The 18197-nt window shown below is 43.6% G+C and overlaps 1 protein-coding gene across 1 annotated transcript in view; it reads right to left on the reverse strand.

Moving 5' to 3' along the window:
* Positions 1-7999: 7999 nt before the first annotated feature.
* EGF (epidermal growth factor) overlaps positions 8000-18197 on the reverse strand; it is a 98679-nt gene continuing 88481 nt past the window's right edge. Inside the window, exons 23-25 of the mRNA XM_045019330.1 lie at positions 17911-18016; positions 13703-13805; positions 8000-8475 (exon numbers count right to left, since the gene is read on the reverse strand). Coding sequence (XP_044875265.1) covers positions 8249-8475; positions 13703-13805; positions 17911-18016 — 436 coding nt within the window. The 3' untranslated portion in view covers positions 8000-8248. The remainder of the gene's footprint in view (positions 8476-13702; positions 13806-17910; positions 18017-18197) is intronic.

The following is an 18197-nucleotide window of genomic DNA, read 5'->3' on the forward strand; positions in this document are numbered from 1 at the left end:
CATAGCCTTTGCTAAATCCTAATGACCCCTTGGCCTCAACAATGTCTTGTTGCAATGAGTTCCACAAGTTATCCATTCTGTAAAATAGTTTCTCAGTTCAAAATGTGTGACATTTCATTGATTCTCCCATTGTTCCTTCATTCCAAGTTACTTGCTCTATATCAGATTACATTAAAAAAACTCCATTAAAGGAATGTTCAGTTTGCAAAATCTAACATTCAAAAGTTAGGAAAAGCCAGAATTAAGGTTGCTGGGGAAACCCTATTTCAGCCTCCTGGTGGGTATGCTTTAGCACAGAGTCTTTAATTACACGATCATATACAGTTTGTTCCCTGCCTGATTCAGTACACAGACTGGACAGTGCTCAATTAATGAGCAACTATTCAATATTTTATTTTCTCCTCATTGTTCAATGCTTTAGGCCTTATTTACTGCACACTATTCAAAACCTGCTCTGGAGACAGAATTATTAATTTCCTCATGGGCTTTTCTATAGCACTCATCACTATAGCATCTAAGTGCCTGACAAAGTACCTACATGGGGAACAAATATTTAATAATGAGCTCTCCAATCTCGCAGAGAAGGTATAACACAATCCAATGAATGTTGAATGTTTCAATTTCTAGCCAGACTGGAAATAGGGTGTAAATTTTGAACAATGACAGTAACTAACCACTGGAACAATTTACCAATGGTCATGGGGGATTCTCCATCACTGGTCATTTTAAAATCAAGATTGGATCCTTTTTTTAAAGATTTGCTCTAGGAATTATTTGGGGGAAGTTCTATGGCAGGGTTCAGCAACCTTTCAGCAGTGGTGTGCCGAGTCTTTATTTATTCACTCTGATTTAAGGTTTCGCGTGCCGGTAATACATTTTAACGTTTTTATAAGGTCTCTTTCTATAAGTCTATAATATATAACTAAACTATTGTTGTATGTAAAGTAAATAAGGTTTTTAAAATGTTTAAGAAACTTCATTTAAAATTAAATTAAAATGCAGAGCCCCCTGGATTGGTAGCCAGGACTGGGCAGTGTGAGTGCCACTGAAAATCAGCTCGCGTGCCGCCTTCGGCACCCCTGCCATAGGTTGCCTACCCCTGTTCTATGGTCTGTGTTATACAGGAGGTCAGACTAGAGGATCATAACCATAGAATCATAGAATATCAGGGTTGGAAGAGACCTCAGGAGGTCGTCTAGTCCAACCCCCTTCTCAAAGCAGGACCAATTCCCAACTAATTCATCCCAGCCAGGGCTTTGTCAAACCTGACCTTAAAAACCTCTAAGGACGGAGATTCCACCACCTCCCTAGGTAACCCATTCCAGTGCTTTACCACCCTCCTAGTGAAAAAGTTTTTCCTAATATCCAACCTAAACCTCCCCTACTGCAACTTGAGACCATTACTCCTTGTTCTGTCATCTGGTACCACTGAGAATAGTCTAGATCCATCCTCTTTGGAACCCCCTTTCAGGTAGTTGAAAGCTGCTATCAAATCCCCCCTCATTCTTCTTTTCTGCAGACTAAACAATCCCAGTTCCCTCAGCCTCTCCTCATAAGTCATGTGCTCCAGCCCCCTAATCATTTTTGTTGCCCTCCACTGGACTCTTTCCAATTTTTCCACATCCTTCTTGTCATGTGGAGCCCAAAACTGGACACAGCACTCCAGATGAGGCCTCACCAATGTCAAATAGAGGGGAATGATCACGTCCCTCAATCTGCTGGCAATGCCCCTACTTATACAACCCAAAATGCCATTAGCCTTCTTGGCAATAAGGGCACACTGTTGACTCATATCCAGCTTCTTGTCCACTGTAACCCCTAGGTCCTTTTCTGCAGAACTGCTGCCTAGCCATTCAGTCCCTAGTCTGTAGCAGTGCATGGGAGTCTTCCGTCCTAAATGCAGGACTCTGCATTTGTCCTTGTTGAATCTCATCAGGTTTCTTTTGGCCCAATCCTCTAATTTGACTAAGTCACTCTGTATCTTATCCCTATCCTCCAGCATATCTACCACTCCTCCCAGTTTAGTGTCATCTGCAAATTTGCTGAGAGTGCAGTCCACGCCATCCTCCAGATCATTAATGAAGATATTGAACAAAACCGGTCCTAGGACCGATCCTTGGGGCACTCCGCTTGATACCGGCTGCCAACTAGACATGGAGCCATTGATCACTACCCGTTGAGCCTGATGATCTAGCCAGCTTTCTATCCACCTTATAGTCCATTCATCCAGCCCATACGTCTGTAACTTGCTGGCAAGAATACCGTGGGAGATCACATCCGAAGCTTTGCTAAAGTCAAGGAATAACACATCCACTGCTTTCCCCTCATCCACAGACCCAGTTATCTCCTCATAGAAGGCAATTAGGTTAGTCAGGCATTACTTGCCCTTGGTGAATCCATGCTGACTGTTCCTCATCACTTTCCTCTCCTCTAAGTACTTCAGAATTGATTCCTTGAGGACCTGGTCCATTCTGGCTTTGGAATGTATGAATTTAAGTTCCCTGTAAGCTGTGTGGCTGCCTGGCTGCACAGCAGCCTATTAAGCGCCATGCAGGTGCTCAGGGAACCTGCCTGTCCAGGACCTGCCATGACTGGGGAAGGGGCCTTATTGGAAATTCTGGGAGGCAGGCAGCCTGAATCCAGCCCCGGCCCAGACCTGCCACAGGCAGAGGAGGGCACCTATCCCGCTGCCCCAGTCCTGCAGCTGCCGCAGCAGGGAGACGCACCTCTCCCTCCCAGCCCAGGTGGTGCTACAAGGAGAGAGAGCTGCGTGGGGAGGGGAGTCCTCTCTTCCTGCCATAGCGCCGGGGCAGCCTGCAAACCCACCATCCCCAGCCCCACCCCAGAGCCTGCACCCCCATCCAGAACCCTCACACCCCTGAACCCCAACCCTCTGCCCCAACCTGAGCCCCCTCCCACACTCCGAACCCCTCAGCTCCAGCCCCATCCTGTGAATTTTGTTGTGTGTCACACATCACCTCCATATTGGTACACACAAAATTCATTCCGCACATGTGGGAAAAAATAGAGCGAACTCTGGTCCCCACCCCCACCTACCCTCCTTGGCTCCACATTTGAGTTCCTCCCACCACAGCTGCAAACCACAAGCCCAGTCTCCTTATACTCCAGCTCCACATAACAGTCCTTCCACTCCTTCCTCCTCTCCTTGCCATCTCCCCAAGCCCAGTTCCTGAGTATTTGGGTCAGGCTGATTACTACTCCTGCTCCTCACTGCCTGAGAGCACAGGGGATGCACAGTCTCTTTTCTCTCAGTGCCTCTCACTTGACAGGCTCCTGACTACCAGGATCAGTAATGGCAGAGAAAGCCCAGCTCAGTGCCTGAAGCATGTTCAGAGCAGATAGAATCTTCAGATAATTTAGCTGCCAACCCCCACTGAGTTTCACTACTGAGAATATGCAAGTTTGGCTCAACACGTGGGCAAGTTTTCAGTGCAGCAAAAGGTACATCCCTAAGACCAAGCTGACCCCACACCATCAAATTTCAAGTCTCTGTTCCAAAGGATGAAAGCAATGCAGCCTCTCTAAGAAACAATTGTGGAATATTTTTAACATGGGAAAAACGGTGTGTTTTCCCCCCTAATCTCATTCTGAAAAGCCACTAAATCACTTTTGCTGAAGTTTTTAGAAAAAAAATCAAACTGAGGCAGACACCCGGTATGGTAATTTGAGCCTGAACCGGTAAAGTTTGGCAAAGTTATAAGTAACTAGAAACAGGATCTTATAATGGAAAGTGTCAGGCAACCTTGCCTCTAAGTGTTACTACCTGCATTGCCTAGAATCAAAATTCACCCTCTTGTATCAATGGGAGTTTTGCCAATGACTTCAATAAAGGCAGGATTATACTCCTAAACATTTCTCTCTTCATGCAGAAATCTCTCTGTATCTAATCTGTGTCTCACTTTTCAGTTTTTGTTTTAAAATTCTTCTTTCTAAAACTTAGCGTGATACATATTAATTTCATCTCATAAAAATCCAAGTTTACCCATATATTTTTAGGGATCAGTTCTACATCTGCTCCATTCACAGAATTCTCATTATCTTCAATGGGATTTTGACACATTCAGTGGCTGATCAGGTAAGTAAAGAGGTAAGTGGGGATATAGCCATGTGACTGTGTTGGAGGGAGCCTTCAATCTGCAGTGCACCCTTGTGGGAAAACCAGATAACAACAACTCTGCCTCAGTTTACCCTCCTACGTTGGTGGACCAATTGCCATTTAGCCTATTTGCTGCAACCCTCTAGCAAAGTCACTGGTAGCCTTTTCCCCTCTCCAGGTGAAAGGAGCTCAGTATATCAGGATGTCAATCACCCTAGATGAAGGTAATACAATCCTTGGCATCTTCAAGTATCAGCTTCGCTCGTTCTAGGCCTCAATAAACCTCCTTGCTGGGTGTAAGCAGGGGCACCCCGACCCACCCATTCCTTTAGGTTCCGGGCCAGGGACCACATATAAAGACATTGGCATCAATCTTTCCCAACCCCTTGCTTTTCCACTGGACTACTTCCTACCATGCCCCTCTTGCAGGTTGTTCCTGGAGATCACACCCTCTGGTCCTCTCCTCTTGGAGATTGAGCTTCCTGGGTGGCTTCTCACCAGTCTGCAGAGGAATGGTCCACGTTTAAGTAGCTCTTAAGCCTCTCTGGCAGTCACCTGGAACTCCTTCTCTCCTGCTGCGCTCTCCTTCAGGGACAGCCCCAGGGTATAAGCTACGTACTGCAGCTCTCCACTCTCAGTTCTCCCCTACTGGACTTCCAGTCTTCCTTTGTAGGAACCAGCCAGTCTGGTTCTCCCCAGCTGGGTCTAATCCTTAATTCCCTGTCTCGCCTCCAGGTGTCACAGAATGGGCTAATTGGGCTCTCCAGCTCTCCTTAATCATGTTACTGCCAATGTGGGATTTTATACGTCCCATTCACCAGCTCCCATTAACTTCAATGTAAATCCGAGGCTAACACCTTGGACTGCATTGAAAATGTAGCCTAAGACCATCAGTCATGTTTCTACACATATAAATAGCAAAGATCATTTTAGAAACATTCGCGTGTGCACAGAAAGGAGTAAATATTCAGCAGAGTACACGGGGAATTAGTCATGCAGCTTCTCACTGCTTATGAGAGTTGTAGAGCTAAAATCCCACATTGCCCATTGAACACTTACTTGATACTCTACTAAGGCTGGGATCTAATCTTGAGGTATGGAGGATTTACACTAATAGGGATTATCCTTTAAACAGTCAAAGAAGAACCATATCTGTGCATGCTGTACATACACATTAGTTTTTGCAGTTATGCTGTACCCGTTTGGATTAGCAGTAAATGTGACATGTATTAAATCTAAGCCATCATTTGCACTCTGTTCTATCAAAACAATGGAAATGCTAGGAATTATTTATTTTATAAATCACAAACTTTATAAACATACAAATAAACCAAATATATTATATTTATATACTTCTTTGCCTTGTGGTTTTAGCACTAAAAAGCATTTTCTGTTTAGATCTATGTGAGTTGAGGAAATAAACAAGTTAATGTTTATAATAGTCGCCAGTACCCCCACTGTACAACTGTATACTTTTGACTTTCAAAACTCTCCAGTGAAAGCTACCAAATTAGAAATGAGATACTTCATACAAAACTAAGGCAAAAAAGACTGTGAAGCGTGGATTTGAAACTGTACAATTTTTAAGGCCTTTGAAACACTTTTGTTTTAGAGATGGTCCAAACCTAAAATCTGAACAGTTTAAGACAGAGGAAGTTTAGATCCAACTGTCAATCCTGATTCAAAGAAGCACTTAAGTACATGCTTGACTTCAAGCACATGCTTAAGTCTCATTGAGGTCAGTGGAACCTAAGTATGTGAAGTGCTTTGCTGAATCAGGACCTTTTTGTCTGTCTGTACTCTGTTCTTATACCGAGACAAGCGAAATCACTGTCATAAACAAATACGCCTGCAAAGGCTTGGGAAGTTTGGGTTCAGATGCAAATCCACACTTGGAGACTATGATCCATCTCTACTCTGTTCAAAGTTTAGCTATTTACCTTACAGTCCAATCTACATATTAAGTACGTATGGTTCAACACAAGGGGTGTCCCCTCTTGTATATTATTTAGTGTTCTAACACTCTTCAAATCACTTCAGTCTAAATAGAGGAGTCCATCTGTTCATGTGGGTGTGTGTAATTGCAATTAATGTTAATAGCAGTTACAAACACATTTGAATATTTCAGAGTAGAAATGAAACAAATCTAACATTTATGAACCTTTTATAAAAGATATATTTCATAACTTCACATTGAAATCAGCGCTGATGTGGTGATTGGATACTTGTGAATTCAGATAGCACAAGCTCAGATCTCCTATTGCTTAGACCAGTGGAGTCAGTGGCGTTACCCAGGTATAAAACTGGTGTAAGCAGAAGGAGATTCGGCCCTGAAACTGCTTAGAGTACTTGCTTCTCCAATCACTACCCTAGAGACTTAATAAATGGATGGGAAATATAGCCTGCCTTTTTAGCAGAATTCTAAAAAAAGGATTGCACATATATGTGAATAAGAACAACATTTTCAGCTATCTAGAGTCAGAAATTATAACACTATTAATAGTGATGGGCAACTCAGTGGGTATTAGAGATGAGGATCCATAATTAGTGCAGGACAATCCTCAAAAACATTGGAGGTTTGATTCTGATGAGCAAACAGATGTCTGCATGATAGTGGTGGAGCGGCACATGGGAATATTCATACTATAAGGGCTAGTCTACACTTACCGTCCGGGTCGACGCGGTGAGTTCGACTTCTCGGAGTTCGAACTATCGTGTCTGATCTAGACGCGATAGTTCGAACTCCGGAAGCGCCGCGGTCGACTCCGGTACTCCACCACTGCAAAAGGCGGTGGTGGAGTCGACCTTGGAGCCGCGGACTTCGATCCCGCGGCGTCTGGACGGGTAAGTAGTTCGAACTAGGGTACTTCGAGTTCAGCTACGCTATTCACGTAGCTGAACTTGCGTACCCTAGTTCGACCCCCGCCCTTAGTGTAGACCTGCCCTAAGTAATATAGCTGATTTGCAAATACTTTAAAAACAATCGCAGCTATTCAAACGAGCTGAATTCAAATAATCTGAGATCATAAACAACTAAGTGACAATTCTCTATAAAACAGAGCTTTACAACTGCTAAGTTTTACAACCTTAGTTTAGAATTAATTAGAAGTAAATTGTAGCTGCTTGGATGTCAACGATAAAAATAAATCCTCTTATATGTTTACATTCAATCCCATGGATTTAATGTGGCAGCACAAACAAGCCGGTTTTGTGTAAATCAATCCAAATTGGATTTTTTCCTATTTTTTTTTATTAAATGTGTGTATTTGGTATGGCAGATGGTTGGAACTCTTTCCATATGCCAGACCCATCCATAATGAGCCAGATTTCACTCTCAATCTCATCACTATAAAGTGAGAATAACTCCAGTGCATTTATACTGGTAGACCAGAGAAGAATCTGGCCCATAGTCTCATCCCAGGAACAAAACATTTCATCACCTGAAGGGACTTTGAAGATTTTAGACAGGAAGATTTATAAATGACGTAGCTTTCCCCACAGCTACATCTCCCTTGCTGGATATAATTGATGCTCATTTACACAAAAATTCTTATGGTCCAGCTAAATCTTAAAAGTATAGGATCTCAATTTGCTCTCACTTACACAAGTATCCATCAGGAGTAACTCCACCAAAATCAAAGGAGGTACCCTAGTATAAAACTAGTGTAGGGGAGAGGATCATCCAGCCTACAGTGTCCCTGAGTAGTATTTTAATGAAGAAATTATTTTATCTGATTCTACTGCATCATCTTAGTTTACAGAATTTGCAGTTTCTCCACATGGTCATCCTGGTTACCCGTTACCTAGTTTGTTTTCATGACTTCTGAATGTATATGAAGAAAACAAACACCCGAAAATAACAATAAAATCACTCAGAAGATGTTTGTTTCTAATGGTCACCACCTGGGGTGAGTTCTCACCCAGTGTCCTCTTAGCTGCAATTAGTAGGACCTTTACAGTGATATTAAAAATGTAATAGGATATTTCGCACTGGTATATTCGTCTCTGCAATGCTTCTAAGCAGAGATGATAAGGAAAGACTGGTAAGGGTTTTTTTTTTTTTAATGTACAGTTTAAAGAAAAAATATTGCTTCAGTTTGTAAGTTTCAGTTCCATACTACCCTGGACCCTTTAATTGGGCTGCATTAACAGGCTGGATGGTGCTGGGGAGTGAAGGTCATTTTCCAACATCGTAATGGGGCTGATGCTCCACTGAAGCTGGTGAGGGCTCCTCTCTGCTTCACCAAGCTGAGGCTTCCTACCATCGAGAAGATGTTGCCGGCAGCCCTGCTCTCTCTCCTCTTCTGCTAGCATCTGTGCTGCTTTGTTGTTTGTTGCAGGCTGAGGCGGTGCATATGCTGGACAAAATGGATAAATATTACTCAGAGCCATCTGAGAACACAGATAGCAACTAGCAAGAAAATTCATAAGACCAGACAGCAGCCATACTACGTCCATCTAGCCCAGTATCCTGTGCCAGAGCTTCAGAGGGAGTGTAAAGAAATGGCAATTTCTGAGAGATCCATCCCTGTCTTCCTAGCTTTTTTGAACCCAGTTATACTTTTGGCCTTCACGTCCCATGACAATGAGTTCCATAGATTAATTGTGCATTTTGTGAAAAAGTATTACCTAGTTTGTATTAAACCTGCTGCTTATTAATTTCATTGGATGTCTCCTGTTTTTTTGTATCATGGGAAATGATAAATAACAATTTTCTGTTCACTTTTTTTCCATACCATTCATGATTTTATAGACCTCTATCATATCCCCTTTAATCGTTTCCTTTCTAAAATGAACAGCCCTAATCTTTTTAGTCTCTCCTCTTATGGTAGCCATACCATCATCTTTGTTGCCCTTCCCTGACCCTTTTCCAGTTCCAATATATCCTTTTTGAGATAGGGCTACCAGAACTGGACACAGTATTCAAGATGTGGGCACACCATGGAATTTTATATATAGTGGCATTCTGTTTTATTATTTGTCCCTATTCCAATAGTTCCTAACATTCTGTTCGTGTTTTTGACTGCTGCTGCGCACTGAGCTAAAATTTTTCAGAGAATTATCCACAATGATTCCAAGAGCTCTTTCTTGAGTGCTAAAGCTTATTTAGAACCTATCATTAGTTGGGATTATATTTTCCAATGTGCATTACCCATTTGCACTTATCCATGTTGAATTTAATCTGCCATTTTGTTGCCCAGTCACCCAGTTTTGTGAGATCGCTTTGTAACTCTTCACAGTCTGCTTGGGACTTAACTATCTTGAATAACTCATGGGAACCTTGAGAGGGAGTGGATGTGAAACAAACAAAACTGGAAATGTATCATTACGAATAAAACCCTATGGTAAAAGAACATTAAAGGTTCCAGAGTGAAGCATTCAGAAGTCAGGAAAAAGCTTGAGATTTTAAGAAACAATTTTTCAAAGACTTATCACTTGGCCAGACTCCTTCTACAAAGCATGGAAATATGAGCACTTCAAGGAAATGGTGTAAGAATTCATTTTCACATGAGCAAAACAACACACAACCTTAAGACAGACAGCTGCCATGGAGAATTTCAGCCCAAAGGGTTAAAGTTGGACAAAGTTACAAGCATCTGAGAACAGGGTCTTATAATGGAAAGTGTCAGGCATTCATGACTATGGGTAATACTACTAGCTGTGCCTATAATAACGAATGGTACTACTCTGTTCCAATAGAGTAGGGTAACCAGATGTCCCGATTTTATAGGGACAGTCCCGATATTTGGGGCTTTATCTTATATAGGCAGCTATTACCCCCCACACCTTAGCAGATATGAAAAATCAGGACATCAGGTCACCCTACCATAGAGATTCCTTCATCTAAGCTTATCAAAGCAACTTAAAAAGTTGGATAAGCATTTAAGTATTATTCTTATTTACAGATGGTGAAACTGAGTTAGAGAAATCAAAGGGTAAATTCACATTGCCCACGCACAGCCTGAATAAATAGGCTTTGTACAATGAATTGAAGAGGGATTGGGGTGGAATTCACCACCCAACATTGGTGCTTTATATAGGGCAGCTCTGCAGTCTTTCTGCAGCCAGTTCTCCAACAAAGGATCTGAGCTTGGGGCTGTCAGCTCTGCACACGTCTTCCTTAGGTGTTTGTGGCCACAGTATGCATCTAGCCATGGGGGGAGGGATAGCTCAGTGGTTTGAGCATTGACCTGCTAAAGCGGGGGTTATGAGTTCAATCTTTGAGGGGGCCATTTAGGGATCTGGGGCAAAATCAGTACTTGGTCCTGCTAGTGAAGGCAGGGGGCTGGACTCAATGACCTTTCAGGGTCCCTTCCAGTTCTATGAGATAGGTATATCTCCCCCTTCACCATGACACTGCTCCTCCTCCATCCCACCTCCACAATAGCGTATCAGGAGTCCATGGGGAAGCCCATCTATACTTCACCCTCAATATGACTTCTCAACTACTAACCTTCCACAGAACAGAAGCATGGCAATTTAACTGGACTGGGGGTGTTTGCTGAAGGGTTAAAATCCATGTGCATTTTATATAACAACCTGGTATATGGATTGTGTTAGCTCTTTTACAGGCCCAAAGTCCAGAGTTTGGTCAAGAGATCAAAGGCCTAGCAAATAGTGATTAGCTAAAAGAAGCAGAATAAACGAAGATAACCTTGCTTGCTAAGATAGCCTGGTCAGCAAAATTGCCAGATGTTGGAGCAATAACTGAATATTGTGTCTTATGCAAAGCTGCAAATAGAACAAAAGCAGCCCTGTTTCTGTTGTGTTAGTTTCTTCCATAGGAGATGTTCTTCCCACACTCCAACCCTGAGTTCATGAAGTGTTGGAACCAGGGCCGGCTCCAGAGCCCAGCGGGGCAAGCACCTGCCTGGGGCGGCCCTTTCCCGGGGGGGCGGCAGGCTGGGCCGGCGGACCTGCCGCAGTCATGTCTGCGGGAGGTCCACCGGAGCCCCGGGAGCAGCGGACCTGCCGCAGGCGTGACTGCGGAGGGGACGCTCGGCCGGTGGCTCCAGTGGACCTCCCGCAGGCATGACTGCGGACGGTTCGCTGGTCCCGCGGCTCGGCTGGACCTCCCGCAGGCATGACTGCGGCAGCTCAACCGGAGCCGCCGGACCTGCGAACCGCCCGCAGCTGCGGGAGGTCCAGCCGAGCCGCGCGACCAGTGGACCCTCTCCAGTCATGCCCGCGGGAGGTCCGCTGCTCCCGCGGCTCCGGGGCGCCTCCCGGGCATGACTGCTTGGGGCGGCCAAAAACCTAGAGCCGCCCCTGGTTGGAACATGTCAGTATACGATATGGCCTCCTCCCACCTTCCTTTCCCAGGGACCAATGCCTGCCTTAAAACACAAAGGAGACAATATTTATTGTCATATACTTTCACTGTTTCTTTGCTTTATCCCCTAGGAATGAACCTGTTGGACAATGAAAGGAGTTGCTTCATTCCTATGGACCCCAAATCAGAATTCAACATCTATATTTTATGCTAATACATTTTATCAAAGTATTAATTAAATGTTAACTTGAAACCATGGGCAGAGACATTATGTAACCTGTTAACCATTGGCTAATGTGCTATCTTGTCTTGTGGCAAAACCTATCCCGGGGTGTGGAATTGCCTACCCCATCACTTTCCCTCACCCATGGGAAATCCATATATTCTATTGTAATCAATTGATTGACAGTGTCTCTGAGCCTAATAAGCAAGGTGACACTCCACCAGCGCTGTGCGTAATAAACTCCTATGCTTGAACTCTACACGGTGTGGATTTATGTTCCTTCATCTGCTATCCCTGTTAGCATAGGGGTGAACTTTACCCCACATGAATTGATCAAGGGCTCTCACCAAATAGGTGTGCTGTGTTGGGAACAGAACCCTGGTGCCACAGCTCCCAGTCTTCTGTTCTAGCCACTAGAATCCCAACCTCCCACAACATTCATGCTTTGGAAAATTGGAGGATTTAAAAATGCTAGTCTGGTTAGGCTCTTTGGAAAATACCTCTAGGCATCTATCTGCATTTTTAGGTGTCTAAATACCTTTGCAAATTTGGCCCTGTGTGTTTATAAATTGTTGCAGAGAGAATTTGGTTCCCTGATAATTGCTGTAGACATGAGTTAAATATGAGCACTGAGAGGACTGGTGCAGTACATGGAGCCTTTCCTCCATCGGTTGTCAGTTCAAATCCAGCCCTGGTCAGCCATCAACGAATCCAGCTGACAGCTGAAAGGCAGCATGCTCTAAATGAAAAAGCACAAGCGTCAGGAACTTCTGGGTTCCATGCCAGGACTGCGGCTGATTTAGTGTGTCTTTTCCAAGGTCAGACTTCCCTCATCTGTACAATGCCGAAAACGCCTGCTTGCTTGCTTGCATCACAGGGGTGTTGCGAGGAGGCTTCAAACATTAATGTTTGTACAGTGCTTGGAACATGGAAGTGCTAAATAAATACAAACACAGTACTATTATTTTCAGAATCTGATGGCTGGTTATTCGGATGTCTGCACGAAAGTACTGGTCTCTGCCCAGCTCCTAATGGATAATGTGTGCGCACATCACAAAATCACCAGCACTGACACTAAACAGACCACGCGGAGTGTGTCGGCTGGGGTCAAGGACTGAGTGGGCATTATGCAGTGATGTAAGTGATGCTTACTCAGTGCCAAGTGGCCTTAAACTGGCACTGGATTCCCTGTGTAAATTGGCTCCTACTCCAGCTACCTCCTGCTCCTGGTGTAAGGGGCAGGAGGGAGCATATCAAGGCTGGGCTAATGTCATAGGGCCATGGCAGAGCTGAGCTCCATCTATGACTGATACTCTATTGGTGTTAAGGGTTTCATGCCCTGAAATCATGAAACCACTACCAACTCCCTGGCACCTGCTTCCCTCCACTCTGGGGGAGGATCAGGGCCAGGGAATGCAAATGGACATTAAGAGTTCAATGTTCGGTGCAGCTTTCGACTCCCTAATCTAAATGTAAATGTCATTAATCCCAACTGAATAACACAAAGTGATTGGGAGAGACTCGATGACATAACAAGTAAAGAAATACAGCTTTTGTGGAAAAAAGAACAAAGTTCACAGTGTGTTTCTGAGTAAAGCCATCACATCTGCTCAGGCAAAAACTAGGGGATTTGAAAGGATCACTATCCACTACATTTTGAGTATTTTTGGCTCAAGGAGCACTTCTAGGCTCCTTACTTCCTCATTATTCTCCTGGCAGAATTGACTGCCACATTGCAGGATGTGGCTCACTTATGCCTTGTCTTTGAATTGCCACTATAGGCTGGAACTATTTAAACTGTGAATAGCAATTTACCTTTCAAGCAAGAAGATCCTTCTTGAACATCAACAAACGAGATCTCTGGCGAGATGAAGACTGCATTTGCCAACCAGGGTATTTGCATCAGAACCCCAAGCTGTCGGATTGTAATGCTGTGTCCTCACTAAGGGGCCAGGAATGACCTCTTTTGTGCATACTGCTGCACTGTAACTCTGACTGACTGCTGTATACAAGGACACACTCTGCGGTGATAGCTGTTAGATTCTTCCAAGTAAAGCTGCTGCCAAAGATTAAAGAAAATCCTACTCACCGGACTCCGAAGGGCAGGAGTGACTGTGATCGGTCGTCTCACGGTCCATTAGATTGACAGCTCTGCCTTCCCCATGACTGTTACGTGCCATCACAACAATGAACTGGAAAATATACACAAATATAGTAGACAATCTATTGTTTTTCTCAGAGTAACACACAGTGAGCCACACTCATAAACAATAGCCATTGTGCTGCACAGGCAGCATGTTCAGCCCATATGGTGGAGAAAAGTGCTGAATGTCCTCTAGCATGATTCCCTTCTATCCAGCGAATTAAGTTGCTGAACTGAAGGCAACCCTGTTAAGTCTCCCAGTTTCCCTGGAAGTGCCTGCTTCTAGGTTCCTGAGCAGTTTCTCAGTGATCCTTTTGGGAGCCCAGGAGAAGGCATCTGAAATCAGCCCACAGGCTCAGCCCTCTCTCAGGGACTTGGGCCTAACTCACATTGATTTCAGAGCTAGGCATCTCAGCACTTTTATAAATCCTCCTGATGTCGATCTGCATCTTTAGGCACCTACATACCTGTAAAAATCTGCCCCCTACTTTTCCCTTCTCTTTGGGGAGTGAGTCACCAGCTGCTCGGCAGCACAGACAGCCAGGTCTGCAGGCAATGGCCAGTAGGCAGCAGCCCAGAACAGGAGAGAGGGGAAATCCTCCAGAGCAGGCTAGGAAGAAACCATGATTGTGACTCCCAGTTCCCAGCAAATACTCCATGGCCATAAGGGAGAAGGCGACCCTGCCCCTTCTGGAGGGTAGGAGACAAGATCAATTCTGCCCCCAGGGAGATGGGGAAACAACAGGGCAGTGTGGAGGAAGAACCAGAACGAAAAGAGGGAAAAGGGGTGAGACACAGAGAGAAAGGGGAATGGGGAACCTGATGGTGAGGGATACCTAAAAAGAGGGGAGGGAAATGGAAGAGGCATGTTCAGACATGGGAGCAAGAGGGAAGATACGGAGGGAGAAATTAGAGCAATATTTGATGTTGGCTGGGGGGGGCAGGGAGGGGTGGAATGATGGATTTATGCAAATAAGACAATGCATATTTCTCTAATATTCATATTTGGGCATTGATTCGCATGCAAAAAATCTCCAGACCTACAGTTGTATCAGGCATATGGTGGACTCTGAAGCAGCCTTTCAAATATCTGCAACATAATGCAAAGTAGAGCTAAACTTGCTGGATTACAGGTCTCAGAACAAACTAAACCCAGAATAGGCTCATCTAACAGTTTGCCAAGGATCCCACACCTCCTGAGTGAGCCTGGCCTGGCTTAGGATTGCAAAATACACGGCTTAATGCGGACTTAACAAAAACCTGGTGAAAACTGACAGCTTCAATTGAGTTTTTCTTTGGGTTTTGTGTTTATTTGAATCTGAAAGTCTATATGAAACTCAAGGCTGTGAACCCCCTTAGCGTGAAAGTGAAGGAATCGTTGGCATAAACCCCACATGCAGCAAACTGCCATGTTTTGCACAAGGCTAGTTGCAACCATTCTCCCTCAGCTGGAAGGATGGTGGCAGAGGCAGAGAGAGAGGACATTGGCCTAGGGGGTGGGAGTAACTGAACCGTTTTACCCAGGCAGTTCCAGTAACTGACGCCATGGCAATTGATTGCAGCTGGTGGGAAATGTTAGACCCCTTGCATGTACATATTTCACAGCTGGGGGAGTGCGGGTGGGCCCAAATAGGGACAAGGCATAGAAGCTGCCTTGCACCTGGCCCAGAGATCAGAGAGGAGATTCCATTCCCCAAAACCCTCTTTTAGCTACACAAACACTGATTACTGGACTATTTGCCAGGAAAGGGGTGAATTTCATTACCAGTTTACAGCTCTGGGTTGCATTATTAGCATTATTTATTACGAGCATTATCATAGCATATGATCCACCCACTATTTAAGGAATTCATTATTAAATAATATTATTAACCCTTTGCACTTTGGTAGCACCCAAAGACCCTAGCCAGGATTGGTCCTATTGTGCTGGGAGCAATACAGGCACAGATGAAGAGACAATCTCTGCCCCAGAAAGTAACTGAATTTTCTTCTTAAATAAAACCCACAAAGCTTATCCTTCTGAGTGAACAGTAGGAGTGGATTACTGTCCAGTGCTTTTCTTGGCAATGATGCTGTTCCCATCCCAAGTATGTGTGAAGATGCCATGGTACTTAATCCTCATGGCTACATCATCACTGAGCAAATCAAATGCATGATGCAAAAGTTATCTATTTCTAAGAGAAAGTAATAGCAGTGGGGCAGTGATTACTTGCTTAGCCGTTAACAAGTCATTTGAAATGAGTTACTTTATTAAATATATATTTTACAACCCCCAGTAGAAGAATGTAGGTGGTGAAATTCATCACTGGAATTTATATTAGGTAGGTCGGATTTGTTTTTATTGACTCAGTTCATTGTTTAGCTGTTTCATTACCCCCATACTCAATGCAAACGTCATCAGCAGTTGGTATTAACTGCAGGGACAAATGCTGGTGAGGGCCGTGCTGATCAGCCAGAGGTCTCCTAATACACAGATCCAAGCCAACAGGCTTTTCTCGATTCCAACAAATGTTTCTGATTTCCCAAACATCAGCTACTTTGCAAACGGTGTTTTTCTTCTCTGCACATGAACAAATGCCAGCACGGCTCAGATTCATCGCATTTGCTATCTGATACCTGCAGGAACAAAGTGCCGACTGGCTCAGCAACTGAAACGCGGGTAATAAAAGGTTCACAGGAGCACGAGGCCTCACCAGCTAAAGAATTATTTCATGCTGCAACCATGGTCAAGTCCATTCAACATGCCTTGCGCATGTTTAACCACACGTTTCAGTGGCCACCCACTTGCAAACACAACCAGATCTTCAATCCAGTCCATTTGCAAAATGTCATTTTACTGTTACTTAAAAAAAAAAAGAAAAAATCTTCAGAGCAGATACATATTACATGCTATTTAAAATCTTCCAGCCCCTCACACGTATTAATTTACAAACAAATCTGGCAAGGCCTATAAACAGAATCTCTCTGGACTTGGAGACTTGGTGCAATAGTTTCAAGATAGGGAATTTTTATTCAAGATCAAATCTAGAATTAAATCTAATATCTCAATTATTTAAAAAAAAATTTAGGGCATGAGTCTCTTTTACACTAAGGCCTGGTCTATACACAGGTTTTGTACTGGTATAACTATGTAGGTAAGGGATGGGATTTTTCTTTTTTTTTAACTGAAATAGTGATACTGATACAACTTATAGTGTGGACACAGTTATACTGCAATACAGCTACCTTATATTGGTCTAGCTTATTGCCTTTCCCCTACAAGAATAAACGATTCCACTATATAAGTGCTGAATCCACATTGCACAGAGGTGGGAGGCGGGGGGTAGGGAGGCAATGTACTGCTTTAATTATACTGGAAAGCTGGATAACTTGTGTGTGTAGAGAAGGCTTTAGGCCACTTTACACAACCCTGGCAGTGAAAAGGGGTTTTAAAGCAAATGTCAGTGTATCCATATTTGCAAAGTGTGTAACTTAGCACCACTTTAAGGCTCTGTTACTGTGTCAGAGCAGAATAAAATAGCCTTAGTGTAAATGAAAATCAAGCTTATAATATAGATTTTATGGGGCCAAATCATCTCTGTTACACTGGTGGCAACCCCAGTGACTTGGACACACTTGGACAAGTCTGAGCATGAGGAGAACCTGACCCTCTGCATCAAGAAAAAATGGTTAGAAGAATAGTTTATATTCTCTCACCCCCAAGCTGCTATAATAGATTGGATGTTTGTCTTTACAAGGCTGCTTCTGATACAAAGGTATTTAACTGCATCAAACCCAAATATAAAGTTCGACATCTCGCCTAGCATGCAGAATACTTGACTTCCAAGAAAACTTTTACAGGGAGGGCATACTTTCCTGTGAAAATAACTCAGTGATATGCCATGTCATCACATTGCGATTTCCTTAATTTAGAACACAGTTCCAACTGTTGTGTTCAAAGCTAACAATAACACCGGCTAATGGTTGCAATACATTCAGGCAGCTGTGAACTTTGAGGGATAACAATGAGGTAAGATGAACTACGGTTCACAGCAAAGTATTTGATGACTCTAGCAGTTATTTAATATAGTTAAGATGAGAATTATTTGATGGATAATCTCAAGTGGATCCCTAATACCCTTTGATCCTTCCTACTTCCATATTAATATAGTTACCCGAGACTTATTGCTAGTAGGTGTCACGTTCTCACTGTCGGCACTGCTGCTGCTGCTGGCATTTCTTATCGCTTCTGCATATGGATCCTTATAAAAGTTCTGACTTCTGCAACAGAACAAAAGCCCAGACAAATTAATTGTCATTGGGAGGAACAGATGCCATTTTACTTTTATGTTTTATTTTATTGGCGAAGGGTAATATTTTGCTAATATTGACAAATGAGTGGATGTATTTTGTTTTCTTTCATACAGACCAATTAGTACAATACTACTAATTACAGATGTGT

Source organism: Mauremys mutica, chromosome 5, assembly GCF_020497125.1.
Source record: "Mauremys mutica isolate MM-2020 ecotype Southern chromosome 5, ASM2049712v1, whole genome shotgun sequence".
Taxonomy (NCBI): Eukaryota; Metazoa; Chordata; order Testudines; family Geoemydidae; genus Mauremys; species Mauremys mutica.